Source organism: Manacus vitellinus, unplaced genomic scaffold (genome assembly GCF_001715985.3).
Source record: "Manacus vitellinus isolate BGI_N305 unplaced genomic scaffold, ASM171598v3 scaffold_28_pilon, whole genome shotgun sequence".
NCBI classification, from domain to species: Eukaryota; Metazoa; Chordata; class Aves; order Passeriformes; family Pipridae; genus Manacus; species Manacus vitellinus.
Genome location: NW_021940122.1, coordinates 9,478,788 through 9,494,083, shown reverse-complemented (window position 1 = coordinate 9,494,083; position 15,296 = coordinate 9,478,788). Strand labels below are relative to the sequence as shown.

Below are 15,296 nucleotides of genomic sequence, written 5' to 3'. Positions count from 1 at the left end.
AGCCGTTTTTCTGTTTGGCATGTCCTTTTAGCTCATGGTTGTCCATCTGGTGTTTCAGTTCATATTGCTAATTCTAAAATACACCAAATGTTTTATTCAAAATATTTTAGGAACAAAAGGAATTCTGAGTACTTGTTAGCCTGAACTTCTTTTTACAGTTGAAATTCAGGGCTTCTTCAGATAGTAAGTTTAATATACAGGTAGTAGTCACTTGAACTAAAAATGGGAAGAAAATGTAGTTGCCAAGCATACTGTAAGAAACACAAACACTTAAAGCACAAACATGTAAACACAGGAAGAAGGGAGTCTCAGAGATGTTAAGAATGATGTAGGGAACTTCTGTCATTCTGAGATTTATCTTTTTGTAGTACCTTTATTAAAAAAAAAAAAAAAAAGTAATTTCCAGAACAGCCTTTTCAGCAAAATTAGGCTGCTGAATTACCTACCTGTATGCTCAGGTTTTTATTTTGCATTTGGTGCAAATCGTGACTGACTGATAATCAATATAGTAGTTTGTGTTCCTGAACAGTTTTTTAAATTTCAGTTGTCAGAGTACAATAACTCCTGAAGTGATGCCCAAAATGTTTTCTGTCAAAGTAAGTTCTGATCGTCAGAATTCTTCAAATTGATTGTCAGATAGCAACAACTTAAAAAGAGGCTCTAACAAGAAGCACATTTGAGTATCCTCTTTATTTTTTATTCTCTTAAAATTCTTTGTGCTAACTAAAAGAAGAGGAGGTTAGAGCAGACTTGATTTGATGTATTTTTAATAGGAAACCTTAACTGTTGAGAGTCTGTATACATTCATGTTGCTCCATTTTAAAGTAAAAAGTGCACAGGAGATCATTTATCATCTGGTGATGCTGGGCTTATGGAATTTGAGATATTGTATTTTCTACAATGGGTCAGGGCATTTGAAAGAGAGCTTTAAAGCCTTGTAGAGTAACTTTATGTATAGTGTAGCTCCCTAAATTTTGTGTTACAGATAGTTACAATGTATTGAAGATGCATGGAAATCCCGACATGTTGAGAATTTGATTCCCAACCCCTTTTGTATTTAAGGGGGTGATTAAGGTAAGGAGAGAAGTAGCAGCAGAATGGAGCACTAAGAGTAAAGACTTGATCCACAACCCATTGATTTTGGGGGGATGTGTTCCTTCCACACAGTATTATACTTACTGTTTTATGCTAGGTAACTCCAAAGTGTGGTGGTGTACATGTGAAAATTTTTCATGGGTAGTTAAAAATGCTGATCCACTGAGTTACGTAAGACAGATGGTACTTGGAAAGCAGGGACTGAAAAAAGGCCCCTCTACATAAACAGTGACAGGATTAGAGACTGGGGGTGGGGAGGAGGGGAACAATAGCACTGCTTTCTTTGCAGAACAGAGCATTTTCAATGGTTAAACCATCCTCATCTAAAATTTTTCTTTTCGTTTCCATTTCCTTGTAGGCCTTGTCTGGATAGAAAGAACACAGGGTTTCTTCAACAGGGTTTTGTTAAATTTACTTAAAGTGTGTATTTGAAGTTCAAAAAAAAGCCCCTTTACTGACTCTCAAAGTAAATCAAGCTAAAAAGCACCTAAGACACCTTTACTTCTGAGTGGAGACAGGGGTTTGTAAGTAGTTTGGCTGATTCTCTGTGTGGAGAAATGCTAAAAATCAGTCGTGCAGTTTCCTTTTTAGCCCAGGCTATCTACTTTGCCTTATAGACCTCAATTCTTTCTTAATAAAATATTTCACTTACTCTCTGCAGCCTCAGAGAATAAAATATAAGTTTGTTCGACTGATGTGAAGAACTGGCACACCAAAGTGACAATTCTGTGAAATTTTGCTTTACACCTTCTAAACTGTTGGAAGTTAGGTGATGGGATATAGATAGGGAGGCAGTGGCTGGAAATTCATGGCTACAGATTTTAAGGAGTGGAGACAGAATATGAAATGGTGTGTTGAAGAGTAATTTTTTCTGTCTTCTCTTTTTATTTGTACTGTGAAGGAATCATGACGACCTCAGGAAAAGAGAACTTCCGACTGAAGAGCTACAAGAACAAATCTCTGAACCCTGATGAGATGCGTCGCAGGCGGGAGGAAGAGGGTCTTCAGCTGCGGAAGCAAAAGAGAGAAGAGCAGGTAATGCATGGCAGTTGTGGTAACTGGGACCAGTCCTGAAACGGTCTTGTCTTGCACTGTCTTTGGCTTTTGCTTCTCCCAAGCCCTTTCTTAGTTGTTCCTGCCCTCAAAGTTCATAGGTGGTCAGTCTGAAATCAGAATCGCTTGCAGACTTTACTGCCTCTTCTGCAGGCTCTTTGAGACTCAGAGTGACTGCTCCTCATTCACTCAAGTGCAGCGTTGGCCAGAGCAGCCTAAAGATTTCACAGAACTTACTGACCTTCCACTGAGGGTGATTGAGGAACTCCTGTTTTGTTCTTTGTTTATTTATTTTCCTCTGAGTTGTGGTGGCTCTAATCTGTTCAAAGAGTGGTAAGCTGAGGTGAGATGGAACAAAACATTACAGCTAGAATAGAAGGATGAAAAGATACGACCAAGTCCTTAGAAGTTGCAGTAATGGTTTTCTTGAGGGAAGAAATAATTTGTTGACCTGATTCTTCTCAGGTTGTTGTCTTGAAGTTTCAATTAATTTTTTTGTTTGGTGGGGTTTCTTGTTTTTTTTGTGGTTTTTTAGCTGAACAACATCACAAAAACAACCTCAGGCCTCTGAATTTTCTTATAACTTGACAATGTATAAATTTTGGTTTAAGATTATATTTTTGGACATTTGTTGACCTTAAGTGGGCGCATCATACAGTAGTTCAGTAGGAAAAACATTCCATAGGAATGCTTGTCACTGACCTGGAGTTGCTGTACACTTAGCAGTTTTGCATACAGTGTCCTCCCTGTCTTCTCTGGAGAAAAGACTAGCGGTAGGTCTGTCTGAGGGCTCTGCTTTGCCTGTCTGCAGTGGTGCAAATCTGACATGGCTTAATGCTGGAGCCTTCCCTCCTGTGCTCAACAGCACCCTCAAAGCCATCTTCTTACTGCTAATGTTTCTTCCAGTGAGACAGCTGGATTAAGGAGAGAAGCTGTAGCCTCTCTAGCTCTCCTCATGACATCTCTTAACTGGGTACCTTCTCTAAGTCATAGCAACCAAATTCTGCTCATCCCAGTGTAATATCAATGCTATGTATGATCATCCTCCAGAGCCTTCTCTTTGCTGCTGTATCTCTCTTATCAGAACCTCTGCAGGTGTTCTATGAAGATCTGTAATACAGAGCAATTTATCAGGTCTTTGAGCCCCAGAACTTCTACAAGAAAGCAATTATCTGGAAGCTGGAGATGCTTGTAGGTAGAGGTGGATGGTGAAGAAGAGAAGGGAACATCAGTGAAAGTTTTTCAGAAATGTTAGGAACCAATCTTTTAGCATTGTTTTTTTCATTTACTCCACTGCTAAACTTTCTCCATGTACTGTCAGGTGAAGTCCTGTAGCCAGCATATAAGCTTCTTTCATGTAATAGCATGTGTAATTTTTATTGCAGCCTAACATGACGTGCTGTGTATGTATTGGCTGTATAATATAAATGTAACACTTTTTCTCTTTAGTTGTTTAAACGCCGAAATGTTGCAACGGCTGAGGAAGAAGCGGAGGAGGAAGTAATGTCAGATGGTGGCTTCCACGAGGCTCAGATGAACAACATGGAGATGACTTCTGTAAGTGACGAGAAAGGAATACAGTCATTTTTTGTTGAAACTGGGCAGGTCTGCTGTGCAGTGACTTGAGGGGAATGGAATTCCAGAAGAATGTGAAAAATGCGTTCAAAGAGCTTATGGACAGCTCTGAAACATCTGTCTCAGTGAACTACCCTGAAACAGATTACATGAGAGAAAAATGTTATGGATAGGGTGAGTGGTTGTTCAGAGGATGTGTGCTCAAGAAAATTAAATAAAACATCATTGTCCTGGCAGGCTGATTACTGCCTGGTTCTGATGTTCACCATTATGGGTGATTTTATCAACTGTTGCTCAAAGTTCTTGGTTTCTTTTTAATCTGAAGTTTATAGTACTTGAAACATGAACATGCAAATCAGGCAGTGTGTTATTGCAGTTTACAAAGTTTAAAACGGGATCAATGGAAATCTTTCTTAACAGACATTCAAGTGGCACCACTTTTAGCCAGGATATTGGATATACAGCTAGATATAGCTTATCTGTCTGCACAAGGCCGTAAACTCCTTTACAAACTAGAAAAAAAAGCTCTCTCCTCGTTTCTTTACCACTGTTCTCTTCCTGAAAAGACAAATGGTAAAGTTTTCAGGCTATAACAGAGAGGTTTGAGGAAAGTACAGTCCTCACTTAAAAGGTCGACCACTGATCTTCACACTGTCTATACTGGGACTACGCAAGTGGTATTTTCATAGAAATCAGGCTGAGGTTTGTATTCTGTTGGTGGTTATATGGGCCTTGAAAATTACCGAGAAACAGAGAAGTGCTAATAAACAATGTGGAAGTTCATTAATAGAATATATAGTTTTACTCTTCAAGAGTTTGTCTTAAAATATCAGACAAATCCTAAATACCATTAATTGTTTGTGTGGAAGCTTATATAGATAGTTAGGAAAGGATTCTGCTTAACTGAGATATTGCCATTATACAGTTTACAGTGTTAAATATCATTAGTTTCAGGCCATTAATAGTTGGAGCAGTTAGCTGTTCCAGACAAAGCTTAAGTATTTTCAACACTGTCATCTATCTCCCTGTCTAAAGGTTGGGATCCAGTTTAGATTAGAAGTGGAAGAAAAAAAATCTAACTTTTCTTATGCTTCTTTAAATACATGTGTGGTAAACAGAATGTCAGATCTTACCTTGCATAAGAAAGGTTGCTGATTTAATTAGCCATATTATTGGAAACCATTAGTATTATGGAAAATTTAATACTCTTACTTGATGATGATGACAAGCATTAGGTTTGGCAACTCTTCTGGAAATGACAGGTCCTGTACATTTTGGCGTAACAGAATAAGTCAAAATTTACATGTTAGAAAAATCTAAACAATAACACAGTCAAAGTGGTGTTCTTGCATAAGAGTAATTGCAATTCCAGTTTAAACTACCTTCTGTTGAACCTGACAATTTTACATTTATTTTAAAGGAGGGGAGAGAATACCAGTAAACGATTCTGGAGAGTAATTTTTTTACCATATCTTGAGTAAAATTTGAATTTTGGCTTCCAGTAAAAAGTGTTGCTCTTGAAATTATGCTGCTTACGTAGATGTACCTTCCTTGTCTATAATGGTCTTACCTAGGTTTTTACCCAATAAGAGATTAACTTGATACTGGTTTAACGTATGTAATAACCTGTTTACCGCTAATCCCAGATTTTTTTTCCCCCCCTTTTGCTCTCTTATCACTGTCATTCTGTTTCTGCATGTGAACCCTAGAGTGCAGTCATCACCTCTGATATGATTGAGATGATTTTCTCCAATAGTCCAGAACAGCAGCTTTCAGCCACCCAGAAGTTCCGAAAGCTCCTTTCTAAAGGTAAGGAAATTACGTGGAGAAAAATGTAGAAACCTCCCTGGTACATGTTTTTACTTTGACAGCAATAAGGATTGAATTTCACACTGAAATTTCTGGGTCAAGGTCTGCTTTACAAACTGTCAGCTAGATATAGTCACTTCTTGTCTTGAAATCTGTTTTAAGTGTTGCAGATGTGATATCTCCTCTTGGATGCAAGTTTGAATGTTGTAGGCAGTGTCTCTGTGGCTCAAATATGCTGATATACTGAGGTTTCTCTGCACATGAACTGCTGCTGTGAAGTTGATCTGCCTAAATTACTGAGTGCATTAGCGTTTTGAATCATGTTACCTCGTTACCTTAAAATTCAGACTGAAGTTTTCTTATGTTGACAGATAGGAATCTGATGCCTTTTAGTAAAGTATTGTAGCAAAAGAACACACTCTCAAAAAAGAGCAGTCAGTATTTAGTGGATATTATTATGATGCAGTAATTTGAGAACTTCCCTACAAAGAAATCTAACTTTACTTTTTATTTTAAACAGAACCAAATCCCCCAATAGATGAAGTCATAAGCACACAAGGAGTGGTGGCCAGGTTTGTGGAGTTCCTCAAACGAAAAGAAAACTGTACATTACAGGTATATAAATATATTTGTCTTCCTAGATTAGGAAGGCATTTGGTGATGCAAATTATAAAAAAAAAATCAGTAATTTGTTTAGCTGTACTACCCTTCTTTCTTCACTATATTAAAAATGCTGTTTTATCTTTGGAGTTTCTGGCAAGACCTCTGGGGACAGGACGGGAGAGAGAGAGAGGTCTGAGATGCATTGTGTGATGGATAGAATGGGATCCGTGCACTTCAACAAAAACAGAGCTTGAAATTTGGAACTCAACAGTTAAAAAGCTTTGGGGCTTTTAATGTTTGTCTTTTTTTTTTTTACTAATTGAAGAGAGTTTTAAATCTTTAGAATTATGACTTAAATTTTTGATTAATTTAAAAAACAGTTTAGAATTAGAATTACAATCTGTAATTATAAACATAGAAACTTTGAAACTTACTATGGTTTGAAAAACTGAATTGCATCTGCTACAATGGTGGTTAATTTTTCTTGGACCTTTGTCTCATTTTCAACTGTCCTTTTTCCTGGCCAGAGTTGTTCTGGGCTAGTAGAAAGTGAAGAAAAACAAATCATCTAGTAAAACATGTTAATTTAACATGTAACCATTAAATACAACATATATGCTAGAATCAGTGTTGTTTCAAAATCCATAAGGCAACAGGTTTGTTAATGCCACGTGAAATCCAAATTTTGCAGATGGAGATATACAGAAAATCGATAGTTTTCTTACACGTTAGAGAAATTGTTTATAGGTATTACTTTTCAGATTGATATCCACAGAATTCCAGAGGTCTGTTAGCTACCTTTGAGGAGTTTGTGGACAGTAACTAAGAGTATGTGTCAGATTTAAGCTGGTTAGTTTGCAATTCAGTGGAGAATTTGTAAGCTGTCTGATGTAAAAAAAATGGAATTCTTGTGGCCTTATTTGTGTAACCTGTATTGATTTTTACATGGAAATAGGAAAAATCAGTCAGTGGAAACTTGCAAGTTTATCCTTTGAAGAATTTTTAAGAAAGTAGCGAAAATATAAGTGAATTTGTTGCTCTTGATATTTCATTCAACCTGGGTAATTTTTCTTCATCTTGCCAAATCTCTCTACCTGCTTGGCAGTTCAGGGTCTGTATGTGGAATTTTTACTGTGATCAGTTAGGAAGTTCCTCTTGTCTTCACTTTTTATTGTTTGTCTTGTTTCCAAAAGTATTCCTTTGACCTTGGTATTCTAGGCATTCCTGACTGTAGCCTAGCTGTAGAAGGAAAGGACTTTCAACTCATTCTGAAATAGTGAAGTAGGAAGTATAGCTACTTGTATAGTGGATTGAATATGGAAACTTCTGTGTTAATGAATTTGAATGTTTATGGGATTTTATGCTCCATTTTCTTTGCTGTTGTCAATGGAATATCCTGTAAAAACTAGGCTTCTGATATCAGTGGTAGGAAGGCCTAATTTATTAGGAATTCCTCTGTCCTGTTTTTACTCAAGGTGAATTCAAGGCTTAAAAAGCTCCCCTCTTCTCTATGGTCACTTACACAATACATGAACAAATACATTTGTTTCATGTGGAAAATATTGTTGTGATGAGGGGGAGAAATCTTAAAAAAGAACAGTACTACACAGATACCTTTGCCATTTGCATGTGACTATTCCTTGGTTTCTACATCCTGGAGAGTCAGGTGTCCACAGAGAGGGAGGACCTGTCAGTCACCTTGCCATGACTTATACTGGAGACAGTGTGAGTCTCCAAGCTGTGTGTAGTTCTAGCTGGTGGCTTCCATTAGGAAGCCTAAGGGCAAGTTCTGAAATATGAGTAAGAAACCTCTGTAGTTGAAAGATGACTAATAGTTGTGTTACACTCCATCTCTATACACTGGATACGCACTTCAGAGAAAGTAAAATTACAGGAAAACAAGTACCTTTTATGCTGGACTTAAACTCTGGCCTGAGTGTTTTCCTTCTGGTTCATTAACGATGGACCTTGCTGTTTTGACATTGTGTTTCAGCTTTATCTTGCAGGCCATTCTCTTTGTGTATTACAGTGATGTGTTTTGGAATTGTTTATTCTGATCACATCTTCCTAGAAGATAATTTCTCCTGTAGCTGATCAGGAGGACATGATTAATTGTATTTTCAAAACTAAAGTCTTTAATAACACTTAAAAATGAAAAGCCTTACAAGTCTAGGCTTAATTCTTGAGATATTATTCAGGCCTATTTCCGAATTTGGTGCATCTCCTTAGCAGGAATTGTTTTTATGATTAAACTCTAAATATAAGTCCTTGCTGCTCTTCAGAGATAGGTAGTTTTGGAAGATACAACAGGATTTTTAGTGGAATATGAAAATTGGTCATTTATAGCTTACAGCTTTCCATTTCTATTGTTTCTTGATGTTTGCCTTTTCATTCAGCTTTTCATAACCTTTTCACTCTATAGATTCTGAATGTATCTGATAAGATTTAAATTTGCTACTGTAGTGTACTGATTTTTGAACCAAAAGGATACAGAAATCTACCAAACTCTGGATTTCTAAAATCTGTGTTTTCTTGGGCCTGTGTCAGGTAGTATTAAAATTTGCATTTCATCTTAAAAAGTTAATGCTTTTGCAGGTTGAGATTAAAATAAAAATAAATTACAAAACCAATTAAAATATGCTAAGTGTTAATTCAGGATCTCAGTTTTGCTTCAAGTCTTGAAAAAAGCCATCGTACACTTAATTACGCTTGGCAGTGATACTGATCACCAGAGCTGGAGACAAGCACTTTGAATTTTTTTAGAAATCTCCTTTTTTTTTTAATCTCCTTTGAGTCTTTTATTTGCTTCATATCAATCAAGCTTTTTCAAACAATGTCTTTTCATGCATCTTCAGGAATTTCATTGGTGATTCAATGAATGCAGGTGTCATGTCACGTGGGAAAGCACATTTTTTTGTGTATAGGCTCTTAGGCAGTAAGGAAAGGCAAAGGTAACATAAATGCATAGCAAAAAAAAATATTTGAAAAGCCACAGCAAACCCGATGTTCTTGTAAGGAACTTCTGCAATTTTTATTTCAAGTGATAGCGATAACTCTTAACACTATGATTCTGAATCTTACTTTGCAAATTGTCTGTTAATCAATAATATCTCACATTTTTCCTAAGCCAGTTCTTTCTGTTTTTAAAAGACATTTAGTCTTCATGTTTGGTGTAGCACAGAAAGTTCCTTGCAAACTGTCTTTTGTACTTTGTTTTCCAGTTTGAAGCTGCATGGGTGCTGACAAATATTGCCTCGGGAAATTCCCTTCAGACTCGAATAGTGATCCAAGCAGGAGCTGTCCCCATCTTCATAGAGCTGCTTAGTTCAGAGTTTGAAGATGTACAGGAACAGGTAAAGATTGAAAACAGTTTTGAATTTTGTGTGTGTATGTCTTGGTTTGTGGAGTTGGGGGATTTTTTGTTTGATTTTGTTTTGTTTGTTTGAGTGTTGGTTTTGTTTTTGTTTGTTTGTTTGGTTTTTTTGTGGTTTTGTTTGTTTGTTTTCCTTCCCCAGAAAGGAACAAGGCTATCCTGTAAGAAGGCCTTTAGAGAAAATGTAGTATTTGGCAGTTTGCACAACAGTTCCTTTCTGCTTAGTGTGTGTTAAGATATCTAAGCAAGTATTGTATTTTCCTCTTTCTAAAAGTGATATATTTAACCACAGCTGATGGGGTAATGGGTTAGTATTCTAATCTCTAATGGTATTTTTCTGTGTATTGAGGAATTCAGGGAGCCTTGTTTGAATAATTGCTTTAGAGGTGGAAAGTTCACGCCTGTTTCTCCTGAAAATAAAGCATGAGTGGAAATTATAGTTTGTTCTCTAAGAAGAAAATCATAGTTTGTTCTCTAAGTTCGTTACAGCATAGATGGATATTCTTTGAGGCCCACAGGGATCAGTGTAAAGCACAGACCAAACATTTGATTCAGTAGTTTCCACATTAGGTCCATAACTTGTGTTTGAACAAGGATGTATTTCAGACATATAGTCTTGCTTTGAAGACTGAGGGTGATGAAACGTTAATGGTGTTAACAGAATTAGTTTCAGCCAATCTTAATCCCAAATTGAAAATAAGTACCTTTACTGTACAAATTTGGGTCCAGGTATTTAGTTTTTTTTCGTTGTCTGCTCAATTAGTTCTGTGTTTTTTCTTATAGGTACTTGCAGGCCATAGCTTAAGCTTTACTTGAGCAAATGAACTTAAGTGCTGAATTCTCATATGAGAGTATTTCTGTGGTGTTTGGTTTGTTTTTTGGTGACCCTTTTCTGAATGTTCCTTTATTTCAATATCTTTTTGTGGTGGTGAAACTACAAGCACTGGATATTTCAGTAGCACTCTTTCAGCAATGCTGTTTGCAGGAATAGTACCTCGTTTTCATTTCTCCTTGATACTTTGGTGTGTAAATATCCAAGGTGTCTTTGCGGACTCTTTGCCGCAGATCTGGCTGCGAGCTCAGGTTAAGCTGATTATCCCATATGATCCGTTGTTCTTTTCAGAGTCACTGACTTCCAGGGTTCAGTTCTCCATCCTGTAAGTGCGACCTCTATTCTCTGTTCCTGGATGTCTGACCTTGCATTTGGCTGTATTGAGATGCATGACTGGAGGAGTCCCGACTCATAAACATTGGATTGCTTTGTGTAACTTGCCTTTCTTTCTTATAGCTGGCTCAGAATGTACCACCTGTACTTCAGGTTCCCTAACTTTTTCCACAGGACAGATTTTTTTTTCCTCAGTTGCTTATAGCTTTCAAGTTCTTCCACTTTGCAACTTTCCATTTTCAGTGTTCTGTCTCAGGCTAAATTATTTTTGAAAAGGCTTTTTTAGGAGAAATTGAATTCAGTTGTTTGAGAAAATGTTAAAGAAAATAAGGGGTATTTTTGTGTCCATTTTTTTAGCTTTGAGTAAGTGAATCTGCTGCTGTTGTAGAAATTAGAAATGTGATAGGGAGCTTGCTGAAATAGCACATAAATGCTATGTTCTGCCCGTGTGAAAATCCATCCATACTTAGCTATATGATACCTTTTAGAGTTTGTTTTTTAAACTTGGTGGCATTACTTTCCAAATTGTATGGTAAGGGCTACTCTTATTTTTTATTTTTCCTAGTGGTCAGACTTCTGTGCAAGACCTAACTTGCTTTTTTTATTAGGTTGTTGCTGATGTTCAGAGAGCAGGTGGGAAGAGCGAACCTGGTTACATTCAGTTGTGCAGCCTTCAGTCTTAAGATGGGTGAATTAACAGAAGAGCTTAGGGGCCACAGTTAAGTAGTTTATCTGTCTCCTTCCCCCTTTGCCTCCTAATAAACTGCTGTCATGTTAAAGTTCAGATTGCTGGCAGGCAGAGTGGGTTGGTTGTAATTACCAAAAAATATTCTTCTGTGCAGTTCAGGTGCTGCTAAATCCATGATCTCTCTATTGCCGATAATCTCTAAATACCAGTTAAAAATTGCTCTGTAGTAAGCTGTGCTAAAGAAGGAAAGTGTACCCTGCAGTGTTACCTACACCTTTTCATAGTGGGCTTCTGTGCTGCAGCTCTAGAGATTGCAGCCCTGCTCACACCTGACTTTAATACAGGCCAACATAAAAGAAATTCTCTTTTTCTTCCCAACAGCTTTAAAAAAACCCAAGCACTTCACCACAATATCATCCAAGACAAAAATTAAAAGCATTAAGCACTGAAAAGTTAGCTCTTGTACTTCTGTATTACAGGATAACATTAGTACACAGTTGCATAGTATTTTTCCAGACGACTCTTGTCTCATGCAGTATATGCACAGCTTGTTGCCCTGGTAACAGATGAATGGGTAGTAAAGGAGGCTTTTATTTGTCACACTGTGACCCTGTTTGTTAAAGTTGGAACACATTGTAGTGTATGGAGGAGAATAGGAAAGAAGTTCTTACAATTAAGGAGACTGTAGGCTTGTGAGAAAAATGTTTCTATTGCTTAATGTCTGATGCTGGGTGATTTGCTCCTATCAGTGTTCAGTAAGTGGATACTAGTTCTGTGGCTTTTATATGCTCAATGTGAAATATTTCCATTTTGTTTAGTAGTTGAGGACAACTCAGCAGCTTTTTTTTATGGTTAGGCCTGTGTTTTGAGCAGATCTAGTCCTGGGCTTCTCAAGCTGTATTTTTGAAACCGGAAGATATTTGGTCATAATTTTCTCTCCTGTAAAATGATCATCCTGATCATGTCTCACAGTGGAAGATTATTATTTGCAAGCAACTCCTGCTACATTTGCAACAAATTACAAAAATTGCAGGAAAATACAAAAAAAATAACGACATGTCCAGGGCAGATGGGTCAGAAGCTAACCCTACAACCATATAGCAAAAGATGAAGAGAAACAGAAATATTGAAGGCTGTGTTTAGTAAGCCTTTCTTTGTTCTAAAGGGGATAGCAAATCTGTAGAAGAAAATGTTAGTGGTAATATGATTTTCAATATGTAATATAGCATAAACAAAAATATTTTTAATATTTTTATTTTACTTACTGGCTAGTTATCCACTGTGTTTGCCTTCTAGTAAGTCAGTCTTAAAGATTTACTGTTGTTTTTGTCTTTTATTTGAAACTTCCCTTAGCAGTGGCTCAGGAACAGAATCCAGTTTACCTTATCTTCTGATCGTGATTTTCCCACATGTATTTTCATATTTATAAGCCAGTTTTAAACTAATGTGTGGCACATTTTCCTTTGTGTATGCTAGTTACAGTCCAGTGAAGATTCTAAATCAGCAGTTTTATAGTAGTCTGTGAGGGAATCTCTGTAACTGTGTTTAATTAATAAGATACGTGTTGAAATGATTTATCTTGCAAGATCTGTTTCCCACTGAGCTGACATTTAATTACCCTCTCATCCTTAAACTCTTTCATAGCTTGCATTGTTTATCAGTCTTTCTCAGATTATATGTCAGTCTTTCTCTTTGAGCAGTGGTCAAACCATTTGGCATCCATTTTACCTGTCAGTGAAATTGAATTTATCATAGGATCTACATTATTTATGAAAAACACTTTGACTACGTCTCCTCACCTCTCCCCATTTCTGTGTACTGATTTTTAGATTTAGTCAGTGACATATGTCCTAGCCTTCTTCCACTTATCACAATTGTTTTCTTCCAGAAGGCATCTAGAAATGTTGATATGCTTGCCTGAAATTATTTATATTGAAGAACTCCATCAACGCCTTTAGACATGCTTAAGGCTGATCTGGCTTCAGCAGTGTTTTAGCTGCAGTTCTTTCCTGACTGTCCATGCTGCAGTATTTAAAACCCAGATGTCAACTTGTGATGAACATGGAATTTTCTTCAAAAACCGTGCAAGGCATTGTGCTCCCTGTCGATGATGACTGAGATTGTCTCACGGTGACAGATCTGTGTCATCATGCTCTGCTGGATGGCCGATGGCACGAGCATCCCCAGCTGTCCTGTTCTGCTTTGGAGAAGTTTGCATTTTCAGCTGAAGTAATCTATGTGTTTTTCCCTCGGTATTTTTCCATTTCTAGTTGTATTGCTATTCCTTTTGGAAACCATTGTTTGCTTGCCAGAGGTGACCTGTAAGTCTGGTGTCCAAGTGTTGTTTGTCTTTTACCTCACCGGTCCTACTAGCTGGGTCTTAGTAATCAAAATAAGGAAAAACAGCCAAGGTGTGAGTATGAGCTACTTTCTCTGTTTGGTGAATGAGAGAAATAAGGAACTATGATCACCCATCTACTGAAAGAAAGGTGTTTTCTCTGTTAGGACATAGTAGGAGTCATCTCCTAGGAATGTGGCCTTCTGGTATCCTTCTTTGTGATCACCAAATCACACCTGTGTGCAAGTCAGTCTTCACCATTGTCATCCCAGCATTAGATCCATTTTCTGTGTCAACAGCCAAATGTAGAGAAAGTGTTGGTTCTTACTTCATAATAGTTCTTCACCACTGAGAGGTACAGACTCTATGCACTGTTGGTGGTTGGTTTAGCACTTGGTTTAAATATCCAAAGGCATAATGAAATAATGGTTGAAAGTCTTCGGCATCCAGGAGAAAGTGGAGGGTTGTCAAAAAACACATGGATTACTCACAGAAGGCACCATATGGTTTAACAGTACCTTACAGAACTTCCACTTTACTGTTACTGACTACTGAAGTCATTCAACACTACAGGAAAAAACACTGTAGTTCAACGATGAGTAAAATGAACAGGAGACCTGCGACAATCCCATCTCAATTATTAGCAATAGATGGAAATTTATACAGGTGTATAAAAATAGATGCTGTCAATTAACAAGGCAGCATTTGCATGTTCAGTTTACACACAACTTTCTATCTGAACTGTGAGTTAAAAAGTCAGGCTATAAATTTTAAAATTACAGGTTCCTGCCATCTTCAGGTCTGGATGTAGATATTAGAAAGTACTGAAATGGAATTTGTTTTTAGAGTCAAATTTTTTTTATTTAATAAGCTCTGAAATTTAATGGAATTAGATATCCCTGCAACTATCCAGGAAAGAAGATAAAAAAATAGGGGATGTGTAGCACAAAGCCAAAATGTTATGGCAAGCATTTGGATATTGAGGAGTGCACAAAAGAAGAAATGAAAATCACTGAACATTATTCAAATAAACAAACCCTGAAGAAACTTCCATTGTTTGTGTGTTGTCTGTGGGAACCGTGACAGAGCTTTGTATTTATGGTAATGTCTGTTGAGGAGAGTTTAAATTATTTACGTTCATCACTTATCTGAAGAGCTAAAGTAATTCCTTAAGGAAAGATGTTTTCTTGCTGAAGGAAACCTTGCATATTTTTCTAAAGACATTTCAATTTCAATTATTTGTGTCTTGGTGTCCTGTCAGTCATTATCATTACAAGAATTTCTTTCAACAATCCTCTCTTACTGTGATATCAGACTACTTGGCCAAGTCTTATTGCCATAAAAAAAATCAAGAGGGGTAAAGCAGTAGAGATGCTATTTGGCTTCTCTGGTCAGACCTTTTGATGTGAGACTTGCTGTTGCAAAGCTAGTCTGTCATTCGGGATCAGAATGGATTCTTGGATTAAGTGATTATCACTGTTGTCAATCCTAAAAATAGATACTGCTCTAATGGCGAAACAAAGACCACAGACAAGTAAAATGCAGCTTCCTTGTTTTGGTATGTGTAAGGGTGTCCAGACAAGGAGGCTGTATCTTC

At 37.1% G+C, this 15,296-nt stretch overlaps 1 protein-coding gene across 2 annotated transcripts in view; it reads left to right on the top strand.

Annotated features, from left to right (window-relative positions):
• Positions 1–15,296, top strand: part of KPNA1 (karyopherin subunit alpha 1) — a 50,932-nt gene that overhangs the window by 10,113 nt on the left and 25,523 nt on the right. For both annotated transcript variants that reach the window (XM_029960673.1, XM_008924475.4), the window contains exons 2-6: positions 1,997–2,130; positions 3,598–3,705; positions 5,433–5,532; positions 6,053–6,147; positions 9,357–9,488. In XM_029960673.1, coding sequence (XP_029816533.1) covers positions 2,002–2,130; positions 3,598–3,705; positions 5,433–5,532; positions 6,053–6,147; positions 9,357–9,488 — 564 coding nt within the window. In that variant the 5' untranslated portion in view covers positions 1,997–2,001. The remainder of the gene's footprint in view (positions 1–1,996; positions 2,131–3,597; positions 3,706–5,432; positions 5,533–6,052; positions 6,148–9,356; positions 9,489–15,296) is intronic.